The following is a 14,368-nucleotide window of genomic DNA, read 5'->3' as shown; positions in this document are numbered from 1 at the left end:
GTGTGTGTGTGTGTGTCTGTGTGTGTGTGTGTGTGTCTGTGTGTGTGTGTGTGTGTGCTGCATGGCTTTAGTGCTGTGGTGTTTTGCAGGCGCTCTGCTCCTGTGTGAGAGAGGCACGGCACTGCACAGTGCCAAACGCAGCCCTGATCACAGCCGCGGCGTCCACATTTCACTGCCACCAGTAACATCCTAAAGCTAAGCGATTCTGTCTCAACTAACGAGTGATTATTCCGCTGTTAGTCTGTCTGTCTGTCCGTCTGTCTGTTAGCGCTGACGCATCGGCACATGGGCCCGGGTGGGGCATTTTCCGAAGACCGGAAACCCCCTGGCGCAGACCCCACCCTGACACACCGCTGCGTACATCAGTGCGCCCGTGTGCTGTGTCCAAACAAGGCCTCAGGGCAACGCATCCTCCGCCTGCTCAAAGACGCGGGAGCATCGCAAAGGCGGGCTGGAGTCTCCCGAGTTTCCCCCAGGAAGTGCGGTTTCTTACAGCACAAAGCGCAAGGCTGCAGCAGGGCTGAACCGGAGAGGGTCAGAGAGCTGTGGAGGAACAGACTAACAACAGCTGTATGTCACATATCATATGATACATATGATATATAACCAAGAACAGCTTTCTAGTCCACCACTCAGTTGTACAGATTCGTCACTGTGAAATTTAAAAAAAAAACTTTTCTTTGCTATCAAATAAAAAGTAAAAATAAGTAATGATAGATGATCAGCCCTGAGTGTTTTGATGGCTTTATGGAAAGAGTAGTGTCTATTAAAAATTTCATTTGACTGGTCTGTTTCAATGGAACAGCATGCCTGACGCCCCACAGTTGCTGAATACCCCCCCCCCCCCCCATCCCCACCCCACCACCCCTCCCACAGAGTGTTTCCCCATCTTTCACCGTGGTGGGGGCAGAGGGCCGGGTCATTTGGGGGCTCGGGTTGCAACAGTGTCGCTTCCTCATCCTGCTCTCCTTATAAAAGCAGAGACAGGAGCACCTGTCCCAAGGCAGGCATCCTCAGAGCGCAACCTGCTGCTGTTTCATTGGCTCTGCCTGGCTTAGGAGTGGGCTCTCTTCTGACCCGGTGCTGTTTGGCTGAGGCCCTGTTCTGCTGTGACCCGGTGCTGTTTGGCTGAGGCCCTGTTCTGCTGTGACCCGGTGCTGTTTGGCTGAGGCCCTGTTCTGCTGTGACCCGGTTCTGTTTAGCACAGGTTCTGCTGTGACCCGGTTCTGTTTAGCACAGGTTCTGCTGTGACCCGGTTGGAACCATGAAGCTGCTGCTGCTGCTGCTGGCCTGCCTGCCCCTCTGCACGGCCCGCAGGCTGGGCCGGTGTGAGGTGGCCCGCATCTTCAAAGGGCAGGGTCTGGACGGGTTCGAGGGCTTCGCGCTGGGCAACTGTAAGCATGTTCTGCTCCAGACTATCCTGTGTGCTTAGTGGACCCTCTTACCCACAGCGACTTCCATGTTACTCATTTATGCAGAAATGTAGAAATTTTCTGAGGCAATTTAGATTAAGAATCTTGCCCAGGGGTACAGTGGAGGTGCCCCTCTGACTGGGAATGTTCTCACCCTCTTCAGTTGCAGCACAGGGGTTAACACATCTGCATTTTAAAAACAAAACAAAAACTTTTGTGTTTTAAATGCTAGCATTTACCATTATTTGGCAATATCAAATGTATTCTCATTTATGTTAGTTTTTATTCTGTCACATTTTCGTAACATCTTTTCGTGAGTTTGTTTCTGGTCTCCTCCTCAGACGTGTGCATGTCATTCTGGGAGAGTAAGTGGAAGACCCACAAGGTCCGGGAGAGCAGCAACGTGGGGAAGGACTACGGAATCTTCCAGATCAACAGCTTTAAGTGGTGTGACGACGGCACACCCGGCGGAAAGAACATATGTGACGTAAAATGTGGGGGTGAGTGTCCCATACATCTGCATGCACATGCACACCCCTCATGCATGCGCACACACACACACACACACACAAAGACTCGCACAACCCTCACAGATGCACGCAGGCATGCACACATACACATGTGCTCACACACGCACACACCCCACACATGCTTACACACACATGCATATCTCATATAAAACGCAGGTGGCCACAGGTTGTTGGAGGTTTTGATATGGGGGGATACAGTATCAGCTCGCTGGGGTCTGTCCCGGTAACCTCTCTGCCCCTGTATGCCAGAACTCCTGAAGGACGACCTGAAGGCATCCATTGAGTGTGCGAAGATCATCGTGAAGAGAGAGGGGCTTAAGGCATGGTAGGTGGGACATTTTGTTCCCTGCTGGGACACTGCTGTTGTACTCTTGGGCAAGATACTTAATCCACAATTGCCTCCGTAAATATCCAGCTGTGTAAACACATAAATCTGTAACCTATGTAAGTGAATCTGGGTAAGAGCATCAGCTGAATGACAATAATGTAATGTAATGTAATGATGTAACAGGAGTGGTGACGGCGTGCTGTAATGGTGTTACGAGTTACTGCTGTGCTGTTCCCCTGCAGGGACACCTGGAATGACTACTGTAAGGGGCGAAATATGAAGCGCTGGGTCAAGGGTTGTGACCTGAAGAGGCGACATTAGAGCCAGCAGCCCTATATAAACACAACCGCCTGTCTCTCTCGCTTTGCTCCTCTCCCTCACATCGCTGCTGGATTTTAGTTGCTCACTGTTGAGTCTGCTGAAAGGCACTGGCATGTACACAGGTGAATTAAAGCATAATTCAAACAGACTAAAACTTTCCTGTTGTTATTGATAAACACAAAATGATTTTACTGGACGTACAGTTTTATTTCCAAATGCGTTTGAGTATCAGAGTAAATTGGAGTAAATTATGCTGAGTGCTGATTATGTTTTGTGATGATCCGAACAGTGGCGACACATCACGCAGTACATGCACAGGCCTTACTGATCTTCATCAATTTTTGCGCGGTTATTGTATTTTAAGCCAAATTTACTGAAGCATGCTACATTGGGTCTTTCTTTCTGGCAGTTTGGTTCATAAACAGTTTGGTTTATAAAAATGATCAAAAACAATACGGTTACAGCCACCTAATGGCAGCTAGCTAGCTGGAGAATAGTACTGTCCGATTGTTGTAGACCCATTATTGGCTAGCCAGCATGTAAATCGAAAAATTAAAACACGACAAGTTTTTATTTATTTATTTATATTTAACCTTTATTTCACCAGGTTTGTCCCATTGAGATTAAGATCTCTTTTACAAGAGAGACCTGGCCAAGAAAAGCAGCACACCAAGTTTCAGACAAGACAAAAATTACATAGGCATTAAAAATACACAAAAAGACAAAGGACAAGTAGAAAGTGCAAAGGCAATCAATTTTCAGCTAAAAACATTTGCAATTCCCAATAGACTCTGTTTCCCAACTCTTAACAATAGCTTTAAATTCACTGAGCGTGACCAAGTCCTGAAGTTTTAACTCTTTTTGCAGGCTATTCCAGGCAGAGGGTGCAGAATACATGAAAGCCTTCTTGCCAAACTCAGTACGAACTTTAGGAACAGCCAAAGGCAAAGAAGCTTGAGACCTTAACCTATAAGTGCCTTTACATTTTTGAGAGTTTTTACTCTCAAACAAATTTTACAGAGTTGCTCAAGTTACAAACTAGGATCAGAGGGAATGGGGCAGTTCTACAGAGGGATGGCAGGCAGAGCTGCATGGGGCAACATGGAAGATATTTATCCATGTTTATTTACATTTATACACATATAGATAGATATTTCGCTCCGGTGATGTTAGATAACTAGCTCACTAACACATAAAATAGGACGCTGTCGAACGGTACAACCCACGCTAGAGCCGTGGGCGTTGTTGTAGTGGCACGCTCACACAGCTACAGTGGCGTTTTTTTTTTTTTTTTTGAAAGGGAAACATTTTGTCCCACATTGATTTTCACCACTGAGCAGCTAATTAAACATTGGAAATGTTCAGTCCTGCTCCACACGGGTGCCCTGAATGATAGATGGTCATTAAAAGGCTTAACTGACTACCCATTTGTTTCTTTATATAAGTATTTTTACAGTAATAATCCCTATGTATATGTTCATCTCTGCGTACCTTACTTTGTGTATATTGTGTGTGTGTGTGTGTTTTGAAGCTCAGAGCATGATTTCCACACTCTTTTCTGTGTGTGAAATATAAGGTCATTTCACAAAGTGAAGCACAAGCCATTTCATCCTTAACCTCAGGTCATGAGCCATGCAACACTTCCCGTGTATTTCAGCAGCCAAACTCATAATGTGATGAAAGACAGGAATCCATTATGACACTTAGGATGACATCACAGTAGATGCTCTTACCCAGGACAATGTACATGTCACCCATTACATTACATTACATTACATTACTGTCATTTAGCAGACGCTCTTAATTTTATCCATTCATACAGCTGGATATTTGCTGAGGCAATTCTGGGTACCTTGTCCAAGGGAGGAATTGAACTGGCAATCTCTGTTACAAGCCCAGCCCCTTAACCAGCGCACCGTAGTTAGACACGATGTGACCACAGCTCCCTGCCTTCCCTCTTTAGGGCTGTCCCGAGCACAGGACGGCCTGCTGGACCTAACCACACTGGCCATTAAGTGATTGCTACTAATGACTATTGATTACTGATTGATGGTTTTGACATTTACAGCACAATTAAGCTTTATGGCTGCCAGAGACTGAGGATTGATGGAGAGGGTAATCATGACCCCAGTTCTTCACTGTCTGCCTGTGAGTAGAGTGTGTGTGAGAAAGGCAGAAGAGTGTGTGAGACAGAGAGAAGAGTGTGTGAAAGACTTTGATTAGCTTTAAAAAAAATCAAATCTATGATTTCATCCACTCGTATCTCCACCAGCTTGTAGCTCGTCCGGCCAACTATTGCAACTTAGTCATACAGCGCTTCTAATATTCTTGACTTTTTACATGGCTTTTTTGCTTGTGTTGTACCCTGCCTCACTTTTATGTTGCTTTGGATAAAAGCATCTGCCAAATGAATACATGTGAATGTAAGTGCTGACAGGCAGAAGAGTGTGTGAGACAGGACAGCATGTGTGAACGAGAGGAGAATGTATGAGTGTAAGAGGCAGTGAGGGAGAAGTATGTATGTGAGACAGAGAGGAGTGTGATTCTTTAATCCTAATAAACTAAACGCAACATAGGCAAGCCCCGTATCTGTGTGGAGAGGACCTGTCCCCTTCTCTCTCCCACATGCTTCAGCTGCCTGTAATTAAAGTCATATCTGTAATTACTCAATCCAGGGTGCGAGCTCTAACGTCAAAGAAAAAGACCAATTTCATTTAATTGGATATTTAATTAATACTGTGTTTTAAAGAGCGTTGTGTTCCTATGGTAATTACAAAAAACCAGATAAGTCTCTCACCATATGTGTGTGTGTGTGTGTGTGTGTGTGTGTGTGTGTGTCTGTGCATGCCCGTGTGTGTGTATGTGTACACTATGTGTGTGCACAGGTTCTAAATACTGCACCAAGTGACACGCACACACACACACACACACACACACACACACACACACACACACACACACACACACACACGCAAAATCGCACATTCGGTCACAGACACACACAAAGACGCACATGCTCAATATCTCACTAACACTGCAGCACATTATAACATGTAAGCTTTTAATAGGAATTCTCTTCACAGAACAAGACATGAGTGACAGATGTGTGGGATGGTTATGATCTATACAGCATCAGGGTGGATCGTTTACCAAGGCAAACATGAGTACAAAACACCACGCAACCACTCATTAACTGTTACATTTCAACAACTAAAGCCCATTCAGATCAAAGGGATACATTTAAAAACTCACACAATCTATCAAGTATAAGGCTTGTACGCACACACACAGTCTCTTTCCCTTGTTCTGTTCTGACAAACGGAGCTGTTCTGGGTGCTCTCAGAGCAGCAGGGCCGGGTCTGGCTGCTCAGTGAGGAGGGAGGCAGTTTTCCGCACTCTCAGTAGCAGAGTTCAGACTGTGGCTGGCAGCCGGGTCAGAGCTGTGGAGTTCACTGCATGCACAGACTCCAAGTAGCCCCATGGAGGGGTTTCACCTTTGCATCATGGACGTGAAATTTTCCCTTTAAGTGTGCGTGCGTGTGTGTGTGTATGTGTGTGTGTGTGTGTGCGTGTGTGTGTGTGTGCGTGCATGCGTGTGTGTGTGTGTTTGCATGTGACTGTGTGTGTTTCCTCTATGCGGAGTTATTCCCAGCTCTCCGCGTTCACGTCTGGTGGATGGTTTGACGGTGATATGGAAGATTGGTTTGACCTGATTTGTGTCGCCGGGGAATTAAAATGTTTAAACTGCTTTTTATCTCTGTTCCCTTCTCATCAGGCTTAATTAGAGTTAATTTAATCACAACGAATATTTCACACCAATTAGAGAGAGTCCCTCCCTCTCTGATGTCACTCCGAGCCTCACCGGGCAGTGGGGGGTGGGGGTTGGGGGAAAAACAGGGAGAGTGAATTTTGTCTATGTGTAAGTGTGGATGTGTGAGCGTGTATGAGTTCAAATACACTGCAACTCTGACACCCTCTAACTCTAACATCCTCTAACTCCATCACACTTAAGCTAACATGTCCTGCCTCCAATATTCTCTGATCCTCTCATACCACATATACCCTTCAGCACAATCTAACTCCAATGCCCTACAATTCTAACTTGAGCATTTTCTAATTCCAGCAGGCTGTCACTATCAGACTCACTCCAACACATTCTTATTTCTACAGCCTCTTACTGCAATACCCCCTCTCCAACATGCTTTCACTCCTACACTGACTTACTCTTTCACTATCAGCACACTCTAACTTCAACACACTCTCACTCTAACAACACACTGCAGTCCAAAGTGATCCAACCCCAACACACTATAACTCCAACACACTAAAGACCAATACAGGTGAGCAAAAATCCACAGTCTCTCATGCAAGTTGTTGGTGAATGGATGTAACACAGTAGTTCTGTAGATATAATCCTGATTGGTTGTCAGCAAAGAGCCTTTAACTTTAACCTTTAACTGCTTAGCTAATCAGAGAGCAGCGAGGTGTAAATTGAGGACCATTAGAGTTTCCACATTAGAGTTTCCACAAGCATTGTAGCAGTTTTAGCATTCTCCAACCAGGTGACATGAACTATTTTAGAAATCAGTCAAAGCAACAACATACAGTATTTTAGGTTTTATCCATAGATGCTCAAATACACAGAGCACGACCTTGGTCCAGCGGGATGATTGGCACTTATGTACAAGTGTGTAATGCAAGCTTATTTAAGTGTACAGATGCTACAGGTATGCTTGGGGTTTAGGTCAGCTGTGTTTGGGTCATGTGTATTTACATCAGGTGTTTTTTATCTCGGGTGTGATTGGATGTCGTCTGCATGGATTGGGTGTGTTGGGAGTTTGGGTCAGGTGTGTTTGTGCTGCCTATTTTTGGGTGGGGTGTGTAATGAGTTTGGGGCAGGTGTATTTAGGGGGAGTGTAACTGGAGTTTGGGTTTGATGGGGCAGTACTGAAACGGAATGGCTCGACCTCGGCAGCTAAAACACAATGTAATTATTAGCAAGGAGAGATTGGGCCGCAGGGTTCATCAGCTTGTCCCACTACAGGCCTTCAGCTGGCTACATGCAGGAGCCAGCCAGTCCTCCCAGCTTCAGTGCAACAGAGCCCTGAATAACACAGCTCCATCTGGTGGCGGAGGGCAACAGCTCAGAGGAGAGGAGAGGCTTCGAGATCACCAATTGACTAACACATTGCTCACCGCCCCAAAAGGAACTGAAGTACAGACAGAGGATTGAGCTCACTTAACTGTCCTGAAAAATCACACAATCACGACCCTAAAATGTTTTTGTGTCTGCTGCTGTGACACTCATCTCAGACTCTGTGGATTAATGTGTATTTCTCTGCTACTGTGTATACTTCTATTGCATGTTAGCTGGCTAGCTAAGACGTGCTTGTAGTTGCTTTACATGGTTTCCGGACTGAAAAAGCATGCTGCTGCTATGTTACATGAAATCTGGCAATCCTGTCCTCCTCCTTAATAACACTTTTTAATAACACATAGTACTGTTAAACTAAATATCACTAATGTATATTTAAGGATGTTCAATACAGTTATTACTGCTTTACAAAGCATTTATAATTGCCTTACTAACAGTACGTGAAAAGTTAATGAGCAGAAAGATTTTCATTTTGGTTTCTATATCAGATTGGTAAGGAAGTAATTACACTTGAATTCAAAACAAAAAATGTGAACATACCGGAAGTAAAGTAAAAAACAATTCTAAATTATTTCACATTTAAGTATCGCCTATATATCATGTATTAAACTAAGCTACAATCGAATACTGTATGTTCGGATGGTGTTCTAACTTGATGCTGAATTGTTTTTGTTATTATTCTGATAGCATAGCTACAGTGTTCGTAACTGTAATAACCTGTAAATGAAGTCGATGATAGTTTTACAGACCATTTTCATGCACAGACAGAAGAGAGCAGCTGACAGTATGATATGACATGACATGACACTGAAGTATCCTCAGAAAGAGTCCCACCACTTTCTTACTCCCAAAATGACCCCTGGGTTCAGGCGTGTTAAATGTCTGAGACAAATGCATTTGGGTAAGATGTGTCTGGCACAGGTGTGTTTGACTCAGCTGTATTTGATTCAGGTGTGTCTGGAGGTCTGGGCAGATGTGTTCAGTTCAGGTGTGTCTGAAGTTTTGAGGAGGTGTTTTTGTAGTTTTGGGCAAGTGTGTTTGGATCAGGTGTGTTTGGGGTTTTGGATCAGGTGTGTTTGGAGATTTGGATCAGGTGTGTTTGGGGTTTTGAGTCAGGTGTGTTTGGAGATTTGGATCAGGTGTGTTTGGGGTTTTGGATCAGGTGTGTTTGGGGTTTTGGATCAGGTGTGTTTGGAGATTTGGATCAGGTGTGTTTGGGGTTTTGAGTCAGGTGTGTTTGGAGATTTGGATCAGGTGTGTTTGGGGTTTTGGATCGGGTGTGTTTGGGGTTTTGGATCAGGTGTGTTTGGAGATTTGGATCAGGTGTGTTTGGGGTTTTGGATCAGGTGTGTTTGGGGTTTTGGATCGGGTGTGTTTGGAGATTTGGATCAGGTGTGTTTGGGGTTTTGGATCAGGTGTGTTTGGTGATTTGGATCAGGTGTGTTTGGAGATCTGGATCAGGTGTGTTTGGGGTTTTATCTGTTCCCTTACTGCTGTCCTGTCAGGAGTCCGGGAAGGAAATCAGGGGATGGTTATTTATATCTTCATCATGGCCTCGTTATCAGGTGAGATGCACCTGAGCCTTCCTGTCACTCACACCTCCATCCCGCTCTCAGACTTGGGCGTCTTTGAGATCCACAGCGTTGACTGGTTCGTGCTGCTTTTTGTCCGGGGTTTGCTGCACAGGGACACGTGAGGAAAACACAGATGTGACCGGGGTGATTCTGTAAATGACACTGAGCTCGTTAGCAGGGGGGAGAGTTTCTGAGATGTTTGTGTGAAAGAGAAATGCACTGAAACCATGCAGGTGTCCAGCACTGTGGACACTCCCTATACAGGGCTATACAGGGCTATACAGGGCTATACAGGGCTGTATGGACCTGTACGGGATTTCAGTCTCTCCTCTGCTGAGTCATAACTCTGGTGTTGCTAGATGCAGCTGATGAAGCTGCTAACTGTAACCGTAAATTTGTAAGTCATGGCTGCAGTGTGGTCTGTAAAGTGTGTGTGTGTGTGTTTGAGTGTCTGTGTGTGTGTGTGCGTGTGTGTGTTTGAGTGTCTGTGTGTGTGTGTGTGTGTGTTTGAGTGTCTGTGTGTGTGTGTGTGTGTTTGAGTATCTCTGTGTGTGTGTGTGTGTGTGTGTGTGTGTGTGAGTGTCTGTGTGTGTGTGTGCGTGTGTGTGTGTGTTTGAGTGTCTGTGTGTGTGTGTGTGTGTGTGTGTGTGTTTGAGTGTCTGTGTGTGTGTGTGTGTGTTTGAGTGTCTGTGTGTGTGTGTGTGTGTGTGTGTGTGTGTTTGAGTGTCTGTGTGTGTGTGTGTGTGTTTGAGTATCTCTGTGTGTGTGTGTGTGTGTGTGTGTGTTTGAGTGTCTGTGTGTGTGTGTGCGTGGTGATTGTAAAACTCCGCCATATCCAGGAACCCATAGGTGAGTCACTGGCTGCTGCTGCCTCCCCATCACTCACTGGTGTTAAATCCTTGTATTGTGTCATAAGTACATGAGGCAAACACCGAGAAGCTGGACCCTCATGTCCTTTAGATTTTAAAACATTACCGGGGGTTTGACTGGGCTCCAGAAAGCCTTTCACAGCCACGTGGAGAGTTAAGGCCGTGATTGAGTGCAATGCCTGGAGGCAGACCGTCCGCAGAAGTGATTGAAAATATGTTAAAAAGACATCACTCCCTGCAAATGCAGCTTCATAAATATAACAGATGACACAAATATAGCAGCGTGTGATGTGTGGCTGAGCGGAGGGGGTTTACTGGCCTGCTCCGTCCTCTCTCCGTCTCCCGTGTTTGAGTGGCAGGTCCTACAGGAAGCCCAGCCTCCGTGACTAATGAAGGGATCGCTGGGAAGACCCTACGCCCCTTGTATACGCTGAGCCATTGTTACTGCGTACGCACCGCCTGCCAAATTCTCTGCCTACCGAACCCATCGTCATCACAGAGCTATGTCCCTTTACTGAGAAGCAGGGGTCTACTGATCCAGGGTCAGCAGGGGTACGGAGACTGAATGCATAGCAGGAATCCTGTGCCGCTGCACTGCTCCCGTGTTCATGCGTGTGTGCATATATGTGCATGCGTGTGTGTCTGTGTGTGTCTGTGTGTGTCTGTGGGTGGAGGCGTGAGTCTTACATTGAATCTTATATTGTGTGTTACTGTGTGTTACAGCATGTTACAATGTGTTACAGTGTGTTCAGCGTATTACAGCATGTTACAGTGTGTTACAGTGTGTTAGAGCATATTACAGTGTGTTACAGTGAGTTATAGCATATTACAGTGTGTTACAGAGTGTTACGGAAGCACAGTTCCCCTCACCTCTTGCTGAGCATCTGAAAGCAGCAGGTTCCTGAAGCCACCAGGATCAGCAGGAGCAGCGGAATGGTGGGAATGATCACATAGACCAGGAGCAGGCCTGCAGACACACACACCGTCACACACCCTGATTACATACACACCGTCACACACTCTGATTATACACACACCGTCACACACTCTGATTATACACACACCGTCACACACTCTGATTATACACACACCGTCACACACCCTGATTATACACACACCATCTCACACTCTGATTATACACACACCATCACACACTCTGATTATACACACACCGTCACACACCCTGATTATACACACACACCGTCACACACCCTGATTATACACACACCATCACACACTCTGATTATACACACACCCCCACACACTCTGATTATACACACACCATCACACACTCTGATTATACACACACCCCCACACACTCTGATTATACACACACCATCACACACTCTGATTACATACACACACCGTCACACACTCTGATTATACACACACACCGTCACACACCCTGATTATACACACACCATCACACACTCTGATTATACACACACCATCACACACACCATCTCACACTCTGATTATACACACACACCATCACACTCTGATTATATACACACCGTCACACACCCTGATTATACACACACCATCACACACCATCTCACACTCTGATTATACACACACACCATCACACTCTGATTATATACACACCATCACACACTCTGATTATACACACACCATCTCACACTCTGATTATACACACACACCATCACACTCTGATTATACACACACCATCACACACTCTGATTATACACACACCATCACACACTCTGATTATATACACACCATCCCACACTCTGATTATACACACACCATCACACACACCATCCCACACTCTGATTATACACACACCATCACACACACCATCTCACACTCTGATTATACACACACACCATCACACTCTGATTATATACACACCGTCACACACTCTGATTATACACACCATCTCACACTCTGATTATACACACCGTCACACTCTGATTATATACACACCGTCACACACTCTGATTATACACACCATCTCACACTCTGATTATACACACCATCTCACACTCTGATTATACACCCACACCATCACACTCTGATTATATATACACACCATCTCACACTCTGATTATACACACACCATCTCACACTCTGATTATACACACACCATCACACACTCTGATTATACACACGCCATCACACACTCTGATTATACACACACCACCACACACTCTGATTATATACACACCATCACACACTCTGATTATACACACACCATCACACACTCTGATTATACACACACCATCACACACACCATCCCACACTCTGATTATACACACCATCACACACTCTGATTACACACACACCACCACACACTCTGATTATACACACACACCATCACACACTCTGATTACACACACCATCACACACTCTGATTATACACACACCACCAAACACTCTGATTACATACACACACACCATCCCACACTCTGATTATATACACACACCATCACACACTCTGATTATACACACACCATCACACACTCTGATTATACACACACCATCTCACACTCTGATTATACACACACCATCTCACACTCTGATTATACACACACCCCCACACACTCTGATTATACACACACCATCTCACACTCTGATTAAACACACACCATCACACCTCTGATTATACACACACCCCCACACACTCTGATTATACACACACCGTCACACACTCTGATTACAGAGACACCGTCACACACCTTTGCACAAATACACTCACATATAGACATTCCCTACCACAAATACACACACACACACACACACACACACACACACACAGTGTTCCAGCTCTACAGTGGGAAAGGGGTATGAGTTGGACCAAATGGGACAGTGCTCTTCAAGTAAAGGTGTGAGCAGCCACAGCGCCACCGTGTGTCCCAGTGAGGTAGTGAGCAAACTGTCTCACCTGAGGGCCCAGCCACCAGCACATGGGGACCCCCGTCTTCATCAGTGATGGAGGGGTCCTTCTCTTCAGGCTGTTTAGGGGACACATCTGCAGACACAGGGGTGAGGGACCTGAATGGGTGGTGCTGGCAGCTGCATGTAAAAATGTCTGTTCTCTCATCTCTTTTTGATGCACCTCCAATCACAGTGGAAGATTATTGCAAAGAAAATGACAAAAAATACACCATTCTGCTCACCTGGGCTGGTCACAATTACCTATACACATATGTGTGTGTGTGTGTTTCTCACCTGGCTGATCCGTGTGTGTGTGTTTCTCCCCTGGTTGGTGTGTGTGTGTGTGTGTGTGTGTACGTGCATGATTTACCTGGCTGATGTGAATGTGTTTCTCACCTGGCTCACCTGGCTCCCGTGGTCGGTCTGCAAACTCCTTCTCCAGCAGGCTCTCTGAGGGATTATGGAAACAAGGGCTCAGGATCTAGGAAAACGGAGCCTTCCAGCCAATGAGGAAGAAGCCCAAAGATGATGTCATCCAGCTGGTGTTGAATTACTACAGCTGACCTGATTTAAAGTTTCCTGCCTCCACAAGTTTCTATAGGAATGAATGTTTTATGTGTGTGTTTTACATGTATGCGCATGTATGTAAGCCTGGCTACACTTGTGAGTGTGATTGTGTGTACATGTGTAAGTGTGATCGTGTGTGAAGGCGGCACGGTACCTGGCTCATACTTGCAGATGAAGTTGTGCTTCATGTTGCACCTGTCGTCGTTCCACTGGTACAGGTAGGCCCCGCCCAGGCCGTGGAGGGCAGTGGGCTGGTGGTACATCACCACGCAGGCCTCGCCCCCGCAGGAGGGCTCGTCCGAGTACCAGTTCCTGAAACACGGGACAGACACGCGTGTGTCACACCTGCACTCACGGACCCACTCTCCCCGGGTCAGAGCCGCCAGGGCAGCGGCGGTTCACTGCACTGAGAGTGAGGGAGCAGAGGGAGAGGTACGTAAAGGTCTGACGGGGTTCAGCATCGCCGGGATCTCACACCTCAGGTTTTACTCTGCTCACCTGTTCCCCGAGGGCCTCACCTGAACTGCGACACGCTGCCGTCCGTCCACCTGTACAGGTCGGGGCAGAAGGCGAAGCCGGCCTGCTCCTGCGGCTCGCCGTCGCGCGTCAGCCCGATCCAGAAGTCACCGTCGGCGATGCCGGGGCCGGCGCGGGCGGGGTCGGAGGCGGAGCTGGAGGCGGAGCTGAGGTCCTGCAGGAGGCGCTCGATGAGCT

At 46.3% G+C, this 14,368-nt stretch overlaps 2 protein-coding genes across 2 annotated transcripts in view; one reads left to right on the top strand and one right to left on the bottom strand.

Moving 5' to 3' along the window:
- The first annotated feature begins 1,089 nt into the window (after positions 1-1,089).
- Positions 1,090-2,634, top strand: lyz (lysozyme). The gene is made up of 5 exons (XM_036522461.1): positions 1,090-1,101; positions 1,208-1,394; positions 1,754-1,912; positions 2,192-2,267; positions 2,513-2,634. Exons 2-5 carry the CDS (start codon positions 1,265-1,267, stop codon positions 2,589-2,591), a joined length of 444 nt encoding a protein of 147 aa, XP_036378354.1. The 5' UTR covers positions 1,090-1,101; positions 1,208-1,264; the 3' UTR covers positions 2,592-2,634.
- A 6,688-nt stretch (positions 2,635-9,322) lies between these two features.
- The window catches only part of chodl (chondrolectin), a 10,761-nt gene continuing 5,715 nt past the window's right edge, over positions 9,323-14,368 (bottom strand). Inside the window, exons 2-6 of the mRNA XM_036522459.1 lie at positions 14,173-14,368; positions 13,809-13,966; positions 13,095-13,181; positions 11,060-11,156; positions 9,323-9,424 (exon numbers count right to left, since the gene is read on the bottom strand). The exon at positions 14,173-14,368 is cut by the window's right edge and continues 153 nt beyond it. Of these exons, the coding sequence (XP_036378352.1) occupies positions 9,340-9,424; positions 11,060-11,156; positions 13,095-13,181; positions 13,809-13,966; positions 14,173-14,368 (623 nt within the window). The 3' untranslated portion in view covers positions 9,323-9,339. The remainder of the gene's footprint in view (positions 9,425-11,059; positions 11,157-13,094; positions 13,182-13,808; positions 13,967-14,172) is intronic.

This window comes from Megalops cyprinoides, chromosome 2, assembly GCF_013368585.1.
Source record: "Megalops cyprinoides isolate fMegCyp1 chromosome 2, fMegCyp1.pri, whole genome shotgun sequence".
Taxonomy (NCBI): domain Eukaryota; kingdom Metazoa; phylum Chordata; class Actinopteri; order Elopiformes; family Megalopidae; genus Megalops; species Megalops cyprinoides.
This window is presented reverse-complemented; position numbering and strand designations above follow the sequence as displayed.